The sequence below is a fragment of the Fringilla coelebs genome (genome assembly GCF_963513975.1).
Source record: "Fringilla coelebs genome assembly, chromosome: 14".
In the NCBI taxonomy this organism is placed as follows: domain Eukaryota; kingdom Metazoa; phylum Chordata; class Aves; order Passeriformes; family Fringillidae; genus Fringilla; species Fringilla coelebs.
This window is the reverse complement of record NC_140040.1, coordinates 1,586,034-1,599,357: the sequence shown is the minus strand read 5'-3', so window position 1 is coordinate 1,599,357 and position 13,324 is coordinate 1,586,034. Positions and strand designations below refer to the sequence as shown.

Sequence of the window (13,324 nt, the reverse complement as noted above, 5' to 3'; positions counted from 1 at the left end):
TTTGGCATCTCTCGATGGGAAGATCAGCCAGGAGCAGCCCCGTGTTCCCAGTCCCTGTCACACCAGGCAGGTGCACCTGGCTCTCTGGGGGCTTTTCCCTCCTTCCCTCCCTCCCTTCCTTCCTCCCTTCCTTCCTTCCTCCCTGCTGCTTTTCTCTGTGCCCCAGAGCAAACAGGCCGGTCCCTGCCCAATTTGGTTAATGAGCTGGAAGATAAGCCCTGCTCCCTGATAAGGAGGGACCGATGGCCAGGTGAGATACCTGGGGGGTGTTCACCTGCCACGGGATCCCACAGGGAGCTGCAGCTCAGGGACTTTGCTCCAGGACACCCCGGGGGCTGGCAGCAGCTCTTCCCAACCTTGCAGGCAGTGGGCTGTGCCTGGATCCCTGGTGGGATCGCTCCCTGCAGCCTGGGGGTCCCACGTGGGGACACAGCTTGCTGCCTTTGGGCTTTGTTCCCAGTGTGGAGCACACAGCATCTCCCAGGCCTCCCCATCATTTTCCCTGTTCCCACTCAGCAGTGCCGTGTGTTTAGCTGGAAAAAATCCTCTTTTCCCTCCTTTTTTCCCTCGCTGTGTTAACGTGGGCGCAGCGCAGGGGCTCTGGCAGCATCCCTGGCTGGCCCAGGGACACTCATCCCTCTGGAGGAGCTCCCAGCACCACAGAGCAGGGGTTCAGCACCGTCAGTGGGGTTCCAGCACCCCGTTTTTGGATGGGTGGAGGCCTCGGGGCGCTGGCGGGAACGGGGCTGGCTCTGGCAGCACTATTTTTGTCCCCCTGTCTGGAACGGTTTTCTCTTTATCAGCGCCTGCGTGTTTTCTCTGCTGGGGATTGATACACACAAGATGAAGTGCTCTGACATGGGAAGTGTCAGGCGAATGCTCTTATCTCAGAGACATGGTCTCCTGACCCAAACGCTGCTGATTACCAGTGAGACGGGGAGGGGGGGCACCCGCAGGGGGACGTGGCCGTTGGGCTCCGGGCCCCAAAAGCAGCCGGGATCTTCGGGGTGCCAAAGCCAGAGGGGAGCCAGCACTGCCGGGGCTCTGCTGGGGTTGAGGGGTGCAGGGGAGGCTGGGCAGCTCGGGGATGCTGAGGCTGGGGGGAGTCCAGCAGTCCAGCAGCACTTTGGGATGTGCTGGGCGTGTGGAATAACGTGAAGGTCTGACCGCCCCGCTCAGCCCCGAGGCCACTCTGGTGGTCACTCTGCTCCCTGCCTGCCCTCAGTCCTTCATGGACCCTTCCTCAGGCTCAGTTTGTGCCAGGGAATAAGTCCCAAACAGCTCCCTCATCCCTCCCCCTCCTCCTCCCCCCTCTGCTGAGGTGGAGCTGGTGGGGAAATGGGCAGGGGGATGCAGGGCAGGAGGATGCCAGGAGTGTGGGGGATGTAGGGTGGGAGGATGCCAGGGATGCAGGGCAGGCACAGCCTGTGCCATGCTCATTCCCAAAACCCCTTTGCAGGGATGAGATCCATGGCCAGGGGGGCTTTGGGAGCACTCTGGCTCCAGGAGCTCCCAGGCTGTGGGACTGGGAAGGACAGGGGAGCTGAGGCAGAGCCCACCACCAATAGTGCTGGGGGCTGTGGCCCAGGGCTGGAGGGCAGCAGGGACCAGCCTGGTGACCCCAAACACCTCGGGGAGCCTGGACACCTCCCCAGACCTCCCGGTGGGCAGCAGGTTCTGCCAAGGTGGCACTGGCTGCTCCCCTGGGATGTGCTCCAGGCAGTCCCCAGTGGCCCGGGGTGGACAGAGGGGACCCGCGGGTGGCAGTGGCACCTGGGCGACGGCAGGTGACACCGCCCAGCGCTCCCAGTCGCTCACCTCAGCTCACCCCAGCGCCGGGAGGATCCAGATGTCAGCCCTGCTAATAAACACATCAGATTTCAATCTCCGCAGCCATGGGATCGCTTTATCCTCCCCGAGCTCCCGGCTCCAAAGGCAATTTTGCCTTCAGCCAGCGCAGCCTCCTCCCTGCCCCCCGCACCCGGGACCGGCTGCAGCCCCTCGGGGCTCGGGGGACTCTTTGTCCTGCCCTGCCGGGGCTCGGGCACACGGGATGGCTTCGGCTCGCCGTCCCCGGGGAGCTGCTCGGTTTTGGGGGCAGCAGCCGGCGAGGGGCAGGCAGCACATCCATCTGGGTATTGGTTACCTGCCATCTTATCTGCGCTCCCAAAGACAAAGGCACAGTTAAAACATTTTCGAGCAGCCTTCATAGCGTATTCACATGTTATCTAACCCATTAAACCAGAGCCTTATCAGATAATCAAAGCCATTAAGCCCTGAAGCTGCTGCAACTTCGGGTGCGGGGATGGGAAACGCTCCTTCCGCTCCCGGGGCCGGGCCCGGGACCCCCGGGCAGGGCTGGATCCCCCGGGCAGGGCTGGATCCCCCCACGGGACCCCCGGGCAGGGCTGGATCCCCCGGGCAGGGCTGGATCCCCCACGGGACCCCCAGCAGCAGCTCCTGGCTCCAGCCGGGTGCCCACACCGCCGGGATTTGGGGTGCTGCAGAGGCGGGAGGGTTTTGGGGCACAGCCCGCTGATGCTGTGCGTGTCTCCCCGCAGCTGAGCTGGAGCTGGAGGTGCGGGATGGGCAGAGACGGGTGCGGAGCCGCCGCAGCCTCCCCGAGGGCTTCTCCTGGGGCCCCTTCCCAGGCAGCATCCACAGCGAGCCGGCATCGCCGGGCCACGGCGACACGGTAAGGAGCACCCCGAGGGCACGGTGAGGTGGAGGAAACAAATTCTTTGGGAAGAGAAGTCCCTGCCTGAGCTCCTCAGATTCCTCGGGGAATCTCCTGCTTTGAGGTTTCCCTGCCAGGGCAGAGCATTTCCCTGCCAGCAGGCAGGAGGCAGGAGGCTGCCATCCCCTCTGCACGGGCTGCTCGGTGGCACCTGTCTGCTCACAGAGGAGATGGGATCTGCCTTTTCCCACCCCAGATTTGCTCCCTGGAGACTCTGGTGGTGCCTGGAAAGGACCAGCAGCTGTGGGGAAGGGGCAGGAGAGGAGCACCGAGGGGGTGGTGGCTGTTGGTGCCATCACTGAGGGAGCAGCAGAGGAGGGAGGTGACTCTGGGTGTTTGTAGGCTCTGGATGCTCCATCCCAGCCATGTCCTTTCCTCCACGTCCCCCCCGAGCCGCACACAGGCAGCTCCAGCCCAGGATCCTCAAACCCTGGCTCCATCCCCACCTCTTCCTCCTCCTCCTCCTCTCTCCTTTGCTCTTTTTTTTTTAAGCTCAGGCCCGTTTATCTTTGCTGAATTAAATCCTTGATTAACCCTTATCTGCCCAGTTTGGCTCCCTATCTCCCGCTTGGCGCCGTGTGTCCAGACACCCGGTACAGGATGATTGATTTCCCCAAGATATGCTCAGCTTTTTTCTGATACTTCATTTATTGTCTAAATATTTTTGCTCCCATTTCAGCAGCTCCCTTATCGAGCCCGGCTGATGATTCCCAGCCCTGCTCTCCTCTGCCACTCTCCTCCCTCCCTATCTCTGCTCAGGGAAGGGAGGAAGGAATTGCAGCCCCATCCCTGATAGGGGCTGTCACCCTCAGGTCCCTTCCTCTTTGTTGCTGGCGGCGCTGGGGGGGGTGCAGGGGGTCTTCCCCAAATCCTGCCCGGCTCTGCTCTTCATCTCCGTGTGGGAGGTGATCCCAGCCTGGGGTTTGGGTGGGAGCTGGGAGCACTGGGTGGCTTTAATATTCAGTGGTGTGGAGCACCGTGTGTCCCCATCTGCTGAGGGAGAAGGAGAAAGAACAGGAGGGAAAAGAGCAGCAGGAGGAGGAGGAGGAAGATGCCTACCCGCCCCCACCTGATCCCACAGGGCTCCCCCAAAAGACCCTTGCTCGGGAGGGTTTGGAAACCCTCTGGCAGACAGCTCAGGGGTGCCAAGGGAAGGGGAAGCCCCTCTGGGAGCGTCCCCCGAGCCCACGGGTGCCCGTGTCCCCCCCGGGCCGGGCCGCAGCGAGGGCAGGGCCGTGCGGATGCGCGTCCCGGCGGATGCGGAGCCGGTTGGGTTTCAGATGGGTTTGCGATGGTTATCGCCGCTGTGCAGCGAGACAGCGACCTCTTTGTTCCAGGGAGAACAAGGAAGGGCTTCACGCCGGGCTGGGGCCGCCGCGGGGAGCCGGGGTGGGCACCCCGGGGTGCTGGGGGCACCTTGGGGTGCTGCAGGGTCCCGGGCAGCGCAGGCAGCCCCTCCATCCAGGGTGCCCGCAGGTGTCCCCATGCCGGGAGCAGAATTCCCAAGGAATCCTCCTCTCCCCGAGGGGGCTCCGCCCATGTGGCACCAGCAGTGCCCATCCCTGGGGGGATGCTGGGAGTCCCAAAGCCCCCAGCCCCATTTCCCGTGTCCACAGGGACAGGAGGGGTTCCCCCACCACCATGAGAGGGACACACGCCTGTGCCAGTGTCACACTTGAGTGCCACATCTGCGTGCCAGTGTGTCACACCCTTGTGCCAGTGTCACACACATGTGTCACACCCTTGTGCCAGTGTCACACACATGAGTTGGGGGCTTTATCAGGCTGCCAGCTCTTGGCTCCTGGCAGTGATAAGGCCCCAACTGGCTGCGACTGTCAGGCTGAGTTGGAGGGGTTGGAAATATTGGGATGGATAATTAGATTTCATATCGTTACTGCAGCAGCCATCGGAGGATCAGGGAGATTAATTTCCCCCCCCTTGTGCTCATTAATATTCATTAGAATGCAGGGAGGCTGAGCTGGGCATGGGCTGAGCAGGGAGTGCTGTGACCCCCCTGGCAGCTCCTCAGTGTGACCACAGCCCCTTTTGGGGAGTGCTGTGACCCCCCTGGCAGCCCCTCAGTGTGACCCCGGTGCTGACCCCCTGTCGCTGCCCCACAGAGCCCCCCCCTGACGCTGGTGCTGGGGGATGAGAGCTGCTGGCTGTCCCTGCTGCCCCTCGTGCCCGGGGAGCCCGATGCCAACGCCGTCATCTACAGGAAGGGTTGGTACTGGGGGCACTGGGGGTGGGAGGGGTCCCCATCCGTGTCCCCTGTCCCACTGCTGGCTGTCCCTGGGCTTGTCCCTGTCCCAGCTTCCCTGGGTGGCTGCAGCCAGTGGGGCTGGGGAGGGTTCCAGCAGGGATGGGAGCAGGGATGGACACAGGGATGGGAGCAGGGGTGGTGTAAGGATGCACACAGGGATGGGAGCAGGGATGGACACAGGGACGGGCACAGGGATGGTGTAAAGATGGACACAGGGATCAGCACATGGATGGGCACAGGGATGGGAGCAAGCATGGAAGCAAGGACGGGCACAGGGATGGTTGTAAGGATGGGCACAAGGATTGGCAGAGGGGTGAGTGCAGAGATGGGTGTAAGGATGCATGGATGTAGGGATGGGCACAGGGATGTCACAGGGAGGGATGCAGAGATGGGCACAGGGGTGTCTCAGGGAGGGATGTAGGGATGGGCACGGGGATGGGTGCACGGATAAGCACAGGAATGGGTGCAGAGATGGGCACAGGGATGTCGCAGGGATGCATGCAGAGATCGCACAGGGATGTCGCAGGGGTGGCACTGGGATATGTGCAGAGACGGGCACCAGCCGGAGCGGCGCTCCGGGCGGGCTGTGCGGGGCTCAGCGCAGGCAGACACCGCCATCTCCAGGCCATGGCCGGGAGGAAGCAGCGGCCGTGCCGGGACCGCGGGGACAGGGCGGGACAGAGGGGCCGGGCCAGGCGGGCGGCAGGGCGGGATGCAGCGGTCCCTGCTCACCGCTGTCCCCTCTCCAGACGAAGCCCTGTGGTGCCGCACCACGCGGGCGCTGCGGGAGGACGAGCCCCTCAGCGCCTTGGTGGTGGCAGAGCCACCAGCTGTCCCCAACCACGGGGTGAAAGCGGAGCCCGGCGAGTCCCCGTACCCGGCGGCGCTGCACTCCGACATCCAGCTGCTGCCACAGCAGGCCGGCATGGCCGCCATCCTGGCCACCGCCGTGGTCAACAGTGAGTCCGGGGACATGCGGGAGGGGACAGGCAGGGAGGGGGCAGGCGGGGAGGGACACAGAGAGGGACATGCAGGGAGGGGCACACGGGGAGGGACACACAGAGAAGGACACACGGGGAGGGGCACCCGGGAAGGGACACGCTGGGAGTGACACACGGAGAGGGGCAGGCAGGGAGGGACACACAGGGACACATGGAGAGGGACATGCGGGGAGGGACAGGCAGGGAGGAACACGCAGCACCATGGCCCTGTCAGGGCTCCCCAGCCTGTCCCATGGCAATGTCCCTGTCCCCAGCCTGTCCCACAGCGATGTCCCTGTCCCCTGCTCTCCACAGAGGATGTGTTCCCGTGCAAGGACTGCGGGATCTGGTACCGCAGCGAGCGCAACCTCCAGGCCCACCTGATGTACTACTGTGCCAGCCGGCAGAGCGCCGGCGCCGGCTCCCCCGCCCTGGACGAGAAGCCCAAGGAGACCTATCCCAACGAGAGGGTCTGCCCCTTCCCACAGTGCAAGAAGAGCTGTCCCAGTGCCAGCTCCCTGGAGATCCACATGCGGAGCCATAGCGGTATGGCACAGCCTGGCATGGCATGGCATGGCATGGCACCCCTCGTCTGGAGGCTTTGGGGGGTCAGCATGGTGACCAGTTAGAGGAGGCTGGCCCCAGCTGAGCTGCTGGAGGGGCAGGGAGGATGCAGGGCTGGAGCACACTGAGCAGTGGGATGAGGCTCTCCCCAGCTGGTTTGGGGCACTGGTTTGGCACAGCTCACTTGTAGGTCTTCCCCCATCTCAGAGCTGTAGAGACAGAGGGAGCTGGCCCTGTGGGGTGGCCCTGTGGGTGTCCCCATAGTCTCTGTCCCCCTCCCCTCAGCACTGAGTGTCTGTCTGTCCGGCAGGAGAGCGGCCTTTTGTCTGCCTGATCTGCCTGTCCGCCTTCACCACCAAGGCCAACTGCGAGCGGCACCTGAAGGTGCACACGGACACCCTGAACGGTGAGTGTCCCACGGGGACAGCCCTGTCCCATCCAGGGATGGGCACTGTCCTTCTGCCCTGCCCGCTCAGCCCGGTGCTCTGTCCCCTCAGGTGTCTGCCACAGCTGTGGCTTCATCTCCACCACGAGGGACATCCTGTACAGCCACCTGGTCACCAACCACATGATCTGCCAGCCGGGCTCCAAGGGCGAGGTGTTCTCACCGGGATCAGCCCTTCCTGCTGCCAAACCCCTCGCTCCTGGTGAGTCCTGGGGCTGTGGCCATGGGGAACACAGGATGGCATTGTCACCAAGGGCTTGTCACCAGCTGGGCCTGGTGGTGGGAAGGGAGGTGGGGATGGTACAGTGTCCCTGTGCCAGGACGTTGGGAATGGGGAACAGAGCAGGATCCCTGTGCCAGGGGTGTTGGGAAGAACAGGACATGGCAAGCACCCCTCTGCCGGGATGTGTAGAACGGGGAACGGGGTGAGGATCCTGCCCTGGGGGTGTCAGTAACAGGGGAACAGGGCAGCACCCCCCTGCCGGTGCTCTCGGTGACGCCAGTGCTGATCCTCCCTGTGCCGGGCTGCCGGTGACGCTGTCACCTCTGTCCCCCTGCAGGGCTGAGCCAGCCGAACAACGCGTCCCTGCGGAAGTGCAGCCTGGGCGCGTTCCTGCCCGAGGCGCTGCCGGCCCTGCCGCAGCAGGTGGTGCTGCCCGGCCCCGACACCGCCCCGGCACCGGCACCGCCCGCCTCGCCCCCCGACCCCAGGGCCGGCAAACTCTCGCCCCCAGCCCAGCCGCAGAACGGGGAAGGGCCTTCATCAGCATCCTCCTCCTCCTCCTCTTCCACGTCCGGCGAGCCCGTGCGCATCAAGGAGGAGCCGGCCGGCAGCCCTGCCAGCGAGGCGGAGGCGCCCAGGAGCGGGGAGGGGGCCGGCAGCCCCGACTGTGGCTCCCGGACCTCGTCCCCCCGCAGCCTGTCCTCGGCCAAGGTCAAGTCGGAGCTCGCCAGCCCCACGCCGGGCTCCAGCCCCGTGCCCAGCGAGCCGGGGACGGGCACGGCCGGCGGCACCGTCTTCCTGCCGCAGTACGTGTTCGGTCACGAGGCCGCCGTGGTGCCGCAGGCGTCGGAGATCCTGGCCAAGATGTCGGAGCTGGTGCACAGCCGGCTGAAGCAGGGCCACGGGGGAGCGGTGCCACCCGCCATCTACACGGGCACGCCGGTGCCCAAAGGGGCCACGTGCTTCGAGTGCGAGATCACCTTCAACAACATCAACAACTACTACGTGCACAAGCGCCTGTACTGCTCCAGCCGGCACCTGGCCGAGGACAGCCCCCCCGGGGCACGCAAGCTCAAAGCGCCCCCCGGGGCGCCCAAGGGTCCCCTGGCCCCGGGGACGCTGCTGTCCCCTCCGGCGGGCAACGGGCAGGGCCCGGCAGCGGGGGACGGGGACGCCGGCCGCGACGCCACCCCGCCGGCCGCCGCGCCGGAGGGCAAGGCTGAAGAGGGGGGCACCAAAGCGGGGTCCCCCGAGGCGGAGGGGGGGTCCGGGCGGTGCAGCGAGGACAGCCAGAGCCCCGGCAGCTCGGCGGGCGACGAGGGGGACGAGGACCCCAGCAAGACGCTGTGCGAGGCGTGCAACATCCGCTTCAGCCGCCACGAGACCTACGTGGTGCACAAGCGCTTCTACTGCGCCTCCCGGCACGACCCTCCCCTGCGCCGCCCCGCCGCCCCCAAAGTGCCCTTCCTGCCGCAGCCGCTGCGCACCCGCAAGCGCCGCAAGCTCTACGAGATCCACGGCGCCGCTCGCCGCCCCGCCGAGCCCCCGCCGGCCCCGGAGCCCCCGCCCGCCGAGCCGCCCGCGGCCGCCCCCGAGCCCCGCGCCAGCCCCGACGCCGAGGGTCCCATCGACCTGAGCAAGAAGCCGCGGTGGCAAAGCGAGCCGGCACCGACACCGGTACCGGCACCGGCGCCGCTGCTGCCCCTGGCCGACTACCACGAGTGCACGGCGTGCCGCATCAGCTTCAACAGCCTGGACGCGTACCTGGCGCACAAGAAGTACCAGTGCCCCGCCACGCCGCTGCAGCCCCGCACGCTGGAGCACCTGCAGAAGATTAAGGGGGCCATGGCCGCCCCCCTCAAGGGCCGGCACAGCCCCGGCAGCCCCGGTGAAGGGGACCCCGAAGGAGGGCTGCGGGTGAGGGCGGCCCCGGCGGGGAGCCCCGGCATCCCCTACCCCGGGGCGGACTCGCTGCAGCGTCACCCCAAGGGCTCCCTGCCACCGCCGGGGGCCAAGGGTCCCCTGGCCGCCTGTCCCTACTGTCCCCTCAACGGGGCCATCAAGGGCGACCTCCTCGAGCACTTCCGAAACGCCCACGGGCTCTTCGTGGCCAAGCCGCCGGCGGGGGCCGGGCCGGGGCTCCCGGAGGCGCTGGCCCCCGGTGCCAGCAGGACGCCCGAGCCCCCGCTGCCCGCCGCGTCCCCTCCTCGCCCGCCCGGCCCCCGCCTCCGCCGGGACAGCCTCACCGCCAAGGAGGGCCGGGACAGCCCCCGGCCCCCCGGCTCCCCCCGGGCCCCCGCCTCGCCCGGAGCCCCCGAGGGACTGCGGGAAGCCGCCCGCAAGCCCCCCACGCCCCCCGCCTACACGGACAGGGGGGTGCAGACCCCCCCGGCCAAGGCTGTGCCCGGCCCGGTGCCCAACGGCAACCACAGGTACTGTCGCCTCTGCAACATCAAGTTCAGCAGCCTGTCCACCTTCATCGCCCACAAGAAGTATTACTGCTCCTCCCATGCCGCCGAGCACGTCAAGTAACCCCCCCAGAGCCCCCCAGCACCGCTCGGGGGGCTGCAGGGGATGGGGGACGGAACCGGTGCCTGACACCCCCCCCGTGCAGGGGTCGGGGTGATGGAGGACCCCCCCCAGGAGGCTCCACCGGGGCAGCTCAGCATCTGGAGCCCCAAAGTTCACCCGGGTTGGGGGGTGAGGACACTGGAGGTGGGGGTCAGCCCCCACCTGTGCCCCGGGGGGAAACTGAGGCAGTAGGACTGTGCATGGCCCTGCCCTGGGGGCTGCAGGGGGCTTTTCCCCGTAGACACTGTGGGGCTGGCGTGGGGGTGTGGGGGGCACGGCACCCCAGGAAATCCGGGGGTGTCCCCACCGCAGAGCGGACCCTGGGAACTGTGTGTATAAGTGTGTACAGAAATAAATATGTCTGCTAAACACCTGCGTAGGGTGGGGGACACTGCGGGGGCTGGCACGGCCACCAGCGCCCCGAGGGGCCGGGCCATGGGGACATGGGGTGTGTACAGCCACGGGTGACAGCAGGGGCAGGGCATGATGTCCCCACGCTGTCCCCAGTGCCCCCGGGTGGCACCTTCAGCAGCCCAGGGAGGTCACACATGTGTGCCATGGGGCAAAGTGCTGCTCCCAGATGGGGCTCAGCTGGTGCTGCTGGCTCATTAATTATCAAGCTAATTACGCCCCACAGCGCTGGGTGGGGCTCAGGTCTCTGCCACAGGAGCAGTCCCTGTGCTGCAGCTCCAGACCTTGCCCAGGTGAGTGTGGTTCAGGTCAGGTGTCCCCCACAGGGTGACAGGGGACAATGGCCCTAAGGACCCCCAGAGCATGGCTTCTCACCTCCCCACAGCTCATCCCAGTGCTTCCCAGTATTCCCAGTCCAGCACAGGCAGGCAGTGGGTTGTTCCCCTCCCTCCCACCCTCTCTGGCAGGGGTGGTGCTTCAGGATCTTTCTGGGAACACTTGGGGACAGTCCCCAAGGGCCAGGTCACTGGAGTCCAGTGCCCCCAGCTCTGTTTGTTTCCCAGCTGGTATCCCTGGAGCTGCTGGGCCCTTGGGATGCCCCCAGACCTGGCCAGGCCAGCACCAGGGTTGGGCAAGGCTGGGGTGGGCACAGGGACTGCCCCTGCCCAGGGCTGCCAGCGGGGCTGGGGACCCCAGGGACCAGAACACCCCCTCACGTCCCTCCCTCTGCCAGCCCTGCACAGTCAGGGGCACAAGGAGCAGGGAGACCTTTCATCCCTTTAAAGGGAGCAAGGACAGGCGTGCTGCCAGCTGCCACAGGCCAGGGCTTTGGGGTTTGCCCCATCACTGTTGTGGGTGTCTGCAGTGCCAGGGGGTGGGAGCCAGGCTCTGGTGCCAGGGAGGAGGAGGAGGATGAAGGCAGCAGCTCCCCTGGGGAAGCGCTTGCGACAGGCTCCCTCCTCGCACCTCTTACACCACCAGCTCAGGGTGCCAAGCAGTGCAAGGGCTGAGCGTCCTGGGTGTCCCCCCCACAAAGACAACACAAAACACAGCTGACTTCAGGAGAACTTTACTTAAATAAATATATTTACAGAGCAGCAGCTATTCCAGAGCAGGTTTGGCCACACTCAGCCAGCGGAGTGCAAGGAGAGGCTGTGCTGGGCACCGTGGCAGCCTCTGCCCAGGCATTGACCTAGCGGGGTGCTGGGACCCCCGAGGGTTGGGGGGACAGCAGAGGGGACAGGCCAGGCCAGCCAGCCTCACTGTGACATCTTCTTGTAGGGCAGGGCAGGGATGCTGGGCAGGGCAGGGAGGCTGCAGGGCAGGAGGTTCTGCAGGGGCTGCGAGCTCTTCTCCTCTTCCTTCTGCTCCTCCTCGGTGGCATCCAGGAGCTGCTGCATGTAGCACGAGGTGCCCAGCAGGACGTGGCCCGTGGCCTGCATGGTGAACAGCGCCCAGCGCAGGGCTTCCCTGGGCAGGGAGAAAGGGTCAGTGTCCCTGTCCCCGGAGTGTCCCCTGTCCCCAGAGCGTCCCCAGCCCCCCGCACTCACTTTGCCAGGCGCCGGGCCCCGTAGCAGCGCAGGTCGTAGGACATGCTGTAGGTGCCATACAGGGTGGCTTTGACGTTGAGGCAGCCCAGGTCCTTCGGGTGGGTCTTGTACAGGTCGAAGGTGACGCAGGCGACGTCGATCCTGCGCGGGGGCTTGCGGGACAGGCCCACCTGGTAGCCACGTGTCTGCAGGAGAGCGGCACCGCGGTCACCCTCCCAATCCCACCTCCAGCGTGGGACAGGGGACAAACCAGCCCCTCAGGGGTCCCCTCACCTTAGGGGCAGTCCAGGTCTGCCCCTTGCTCAGGGCCATCAGGGCCGTGCCCTCCTCCAGGGTCCGGAAGAAGGACTCAGTCTCCACGGCCGTGCCGTCCTCATCCAGCACCAGCGCGATGGGCGCGGGCAGGGCCAGGGCGCTCTGGGCCTGCGGAGGGGCTGGGGGTCAGCGGGGCTGGGGGCAGGCCCTGGGCGGGCAGACAGAGCCCGGACGGACACACAGACAGAGGGAAAGACAGGGCCTGGACAGACACACAGACAGAGGGGCAGACAGGGCCCGGACGGACGCACAGACAGAGGGGCAGACAGGGCCCGGACGGACACACAGACAGAGGGGCAGACAGACCTGGCGCAGCAGCTCGGCGAGGCTGGGGGCCATGACGCCCTTGCGCACGCTGCGGTCCCCGTTGCACACGCGGTAGGGCCGGGGCCGCGGGGCCGGTCCCGCCAGCAGCTGCTGGGTCACGGAGGCGCTGGCCGAGACACATCTGGGAAGGGACACAGGGATTGGGGTGTTCTGAGAGCCAGCAGGACCCCCTGGCAGTGCCAGCGCCCGGGGAGGGCTCTGGGGGATGTCCCCATGCTGGGGACAGGGGGTCCATGGCACTTACTTGGACACGGGGGCAGCCAGGCGCTGGCTCAGGGATTTGGCATAGTCCATCTTCCAAGGAACACGGAGCAGCCTGCGGGGAGGAAGGACAGCGGTTCCTGTCAGCTCAAGATGTGTTCCCACCAGCACGTCCAACTCTGCTCCAGGGGTTCTTCTGCTGCTTTCGGCTCCTGTCCGCTCCAGGTCTCCCCACTAGCAATCCCAGTGACAGAATTGAGCCTGAGCTCTGTCACCGCTGCCTTTACAGGGGCTGGTCCTGCCCTTTGGCCGGGGCCAGGCCAGGGGCGGCCGCCCGGCCAGAGTCCCCTGCCAGCAGGGCTCTTGCGTAAAGGGACACGTGGGAGCTTGAGTCAGCGCTGGAGCAAAGGTGAGACAGCAGCCCTGGGCTCCGGGGAGAGGGCGCCGGGGCTTTGGGGCCAGGGACACCCATGGGAGCACCCCCAGGCCTGCTGCTGATCCAGGGGCATCTCCAGCCAGGAGCCTCATCCCCCCAGGGGAGCTCCCATCCCCTCACCTCCAGGGAGCACCAGCCCTTCTGCCGAGGATCAAGCCCGTGTGCCTCACCTGCCCTTATGTACCTGTCACAGAGGCTCCTCCCCGGCCGCACCCTCCTGCCTGCCGGGCCCAATGGCTCCGCTCCGGCCGGGAGGCACCGGGAGCCGGGCGGGTCCGGGAGCAGGGCGGGTCCGTCTGAG

The 13,324-nt window shown here is 66.4% G+C and overlaps 2 protein-coding genes across 2 annotated transcripts in view; one reads left to right on the top strand and one right to left on the bottom strand.

Moving 5' to 3' along the window:
- ZFPM1 (zinc finger protein, FOG family member 1) overlaps positions 1-10,143 on the top strand; it is a 33,834-nt gene extending 23,691 nt beyond the window's left edge. Inside the window, exons 4-10 of the mRNA XM_084215028.1 lie at positions 2,562-2,695; positions 4,858-4,960; positions 5,750-5,959; positions 6,296-6,526; positions 6,855-6,950; positions 7,042-7,191; positions 7,550-10,143. Of these exons, the coding sequence (XP_084071154.1) occupies positions 2,562-2,695; positions 4,858-4,960; positions 5,750-5,959; positions 6,296-6,526; positions 6,855-6,950; positions 7,042-7,191; positions 7,550-9,744 (3,119 nt within the window). The 3' untranslated portion in view covers positions 9,745-10,143. The remainder of the gene's footprint in view (positions 1-2,561; positions 2,696-4,857; positions 4,961-5,749; positions 5,960-6,295; positions 6,527-6,854; positions 6,951-7,041; positions 7,192-7,549) is intronic.
- A 1,310-nt stretch (positions 10,144-11,453) lies between these two features.
- CIDEC (cell death inducing DFFA like effector c) lies at positions 11,454-12,806 on the bottom strand (the record flags this gene model as incomplete). Its single annotated transcript, XM_084214993.1, has 5 exons — positions 12,631-12,806; positions 12,366-12,507; positions 12,018-12,167; positions 11,745-11,929; positions 11,454-11,664 (listed from the first exon to the last, which is right to left on the bottom strand). The coding sequence occupies exons 1-5, from the start codon at positions 12,678-12,680 to the stop codon at positions 11,454-11,456; spliced, it is 738 nt and encodes a 245-aa protein (XP_084071119.1). The 5' UTR covers positions 12,681-12,806.
- Between the last annotated feature and the right edge of the window lie 518 nt (positions 12,807-13,324).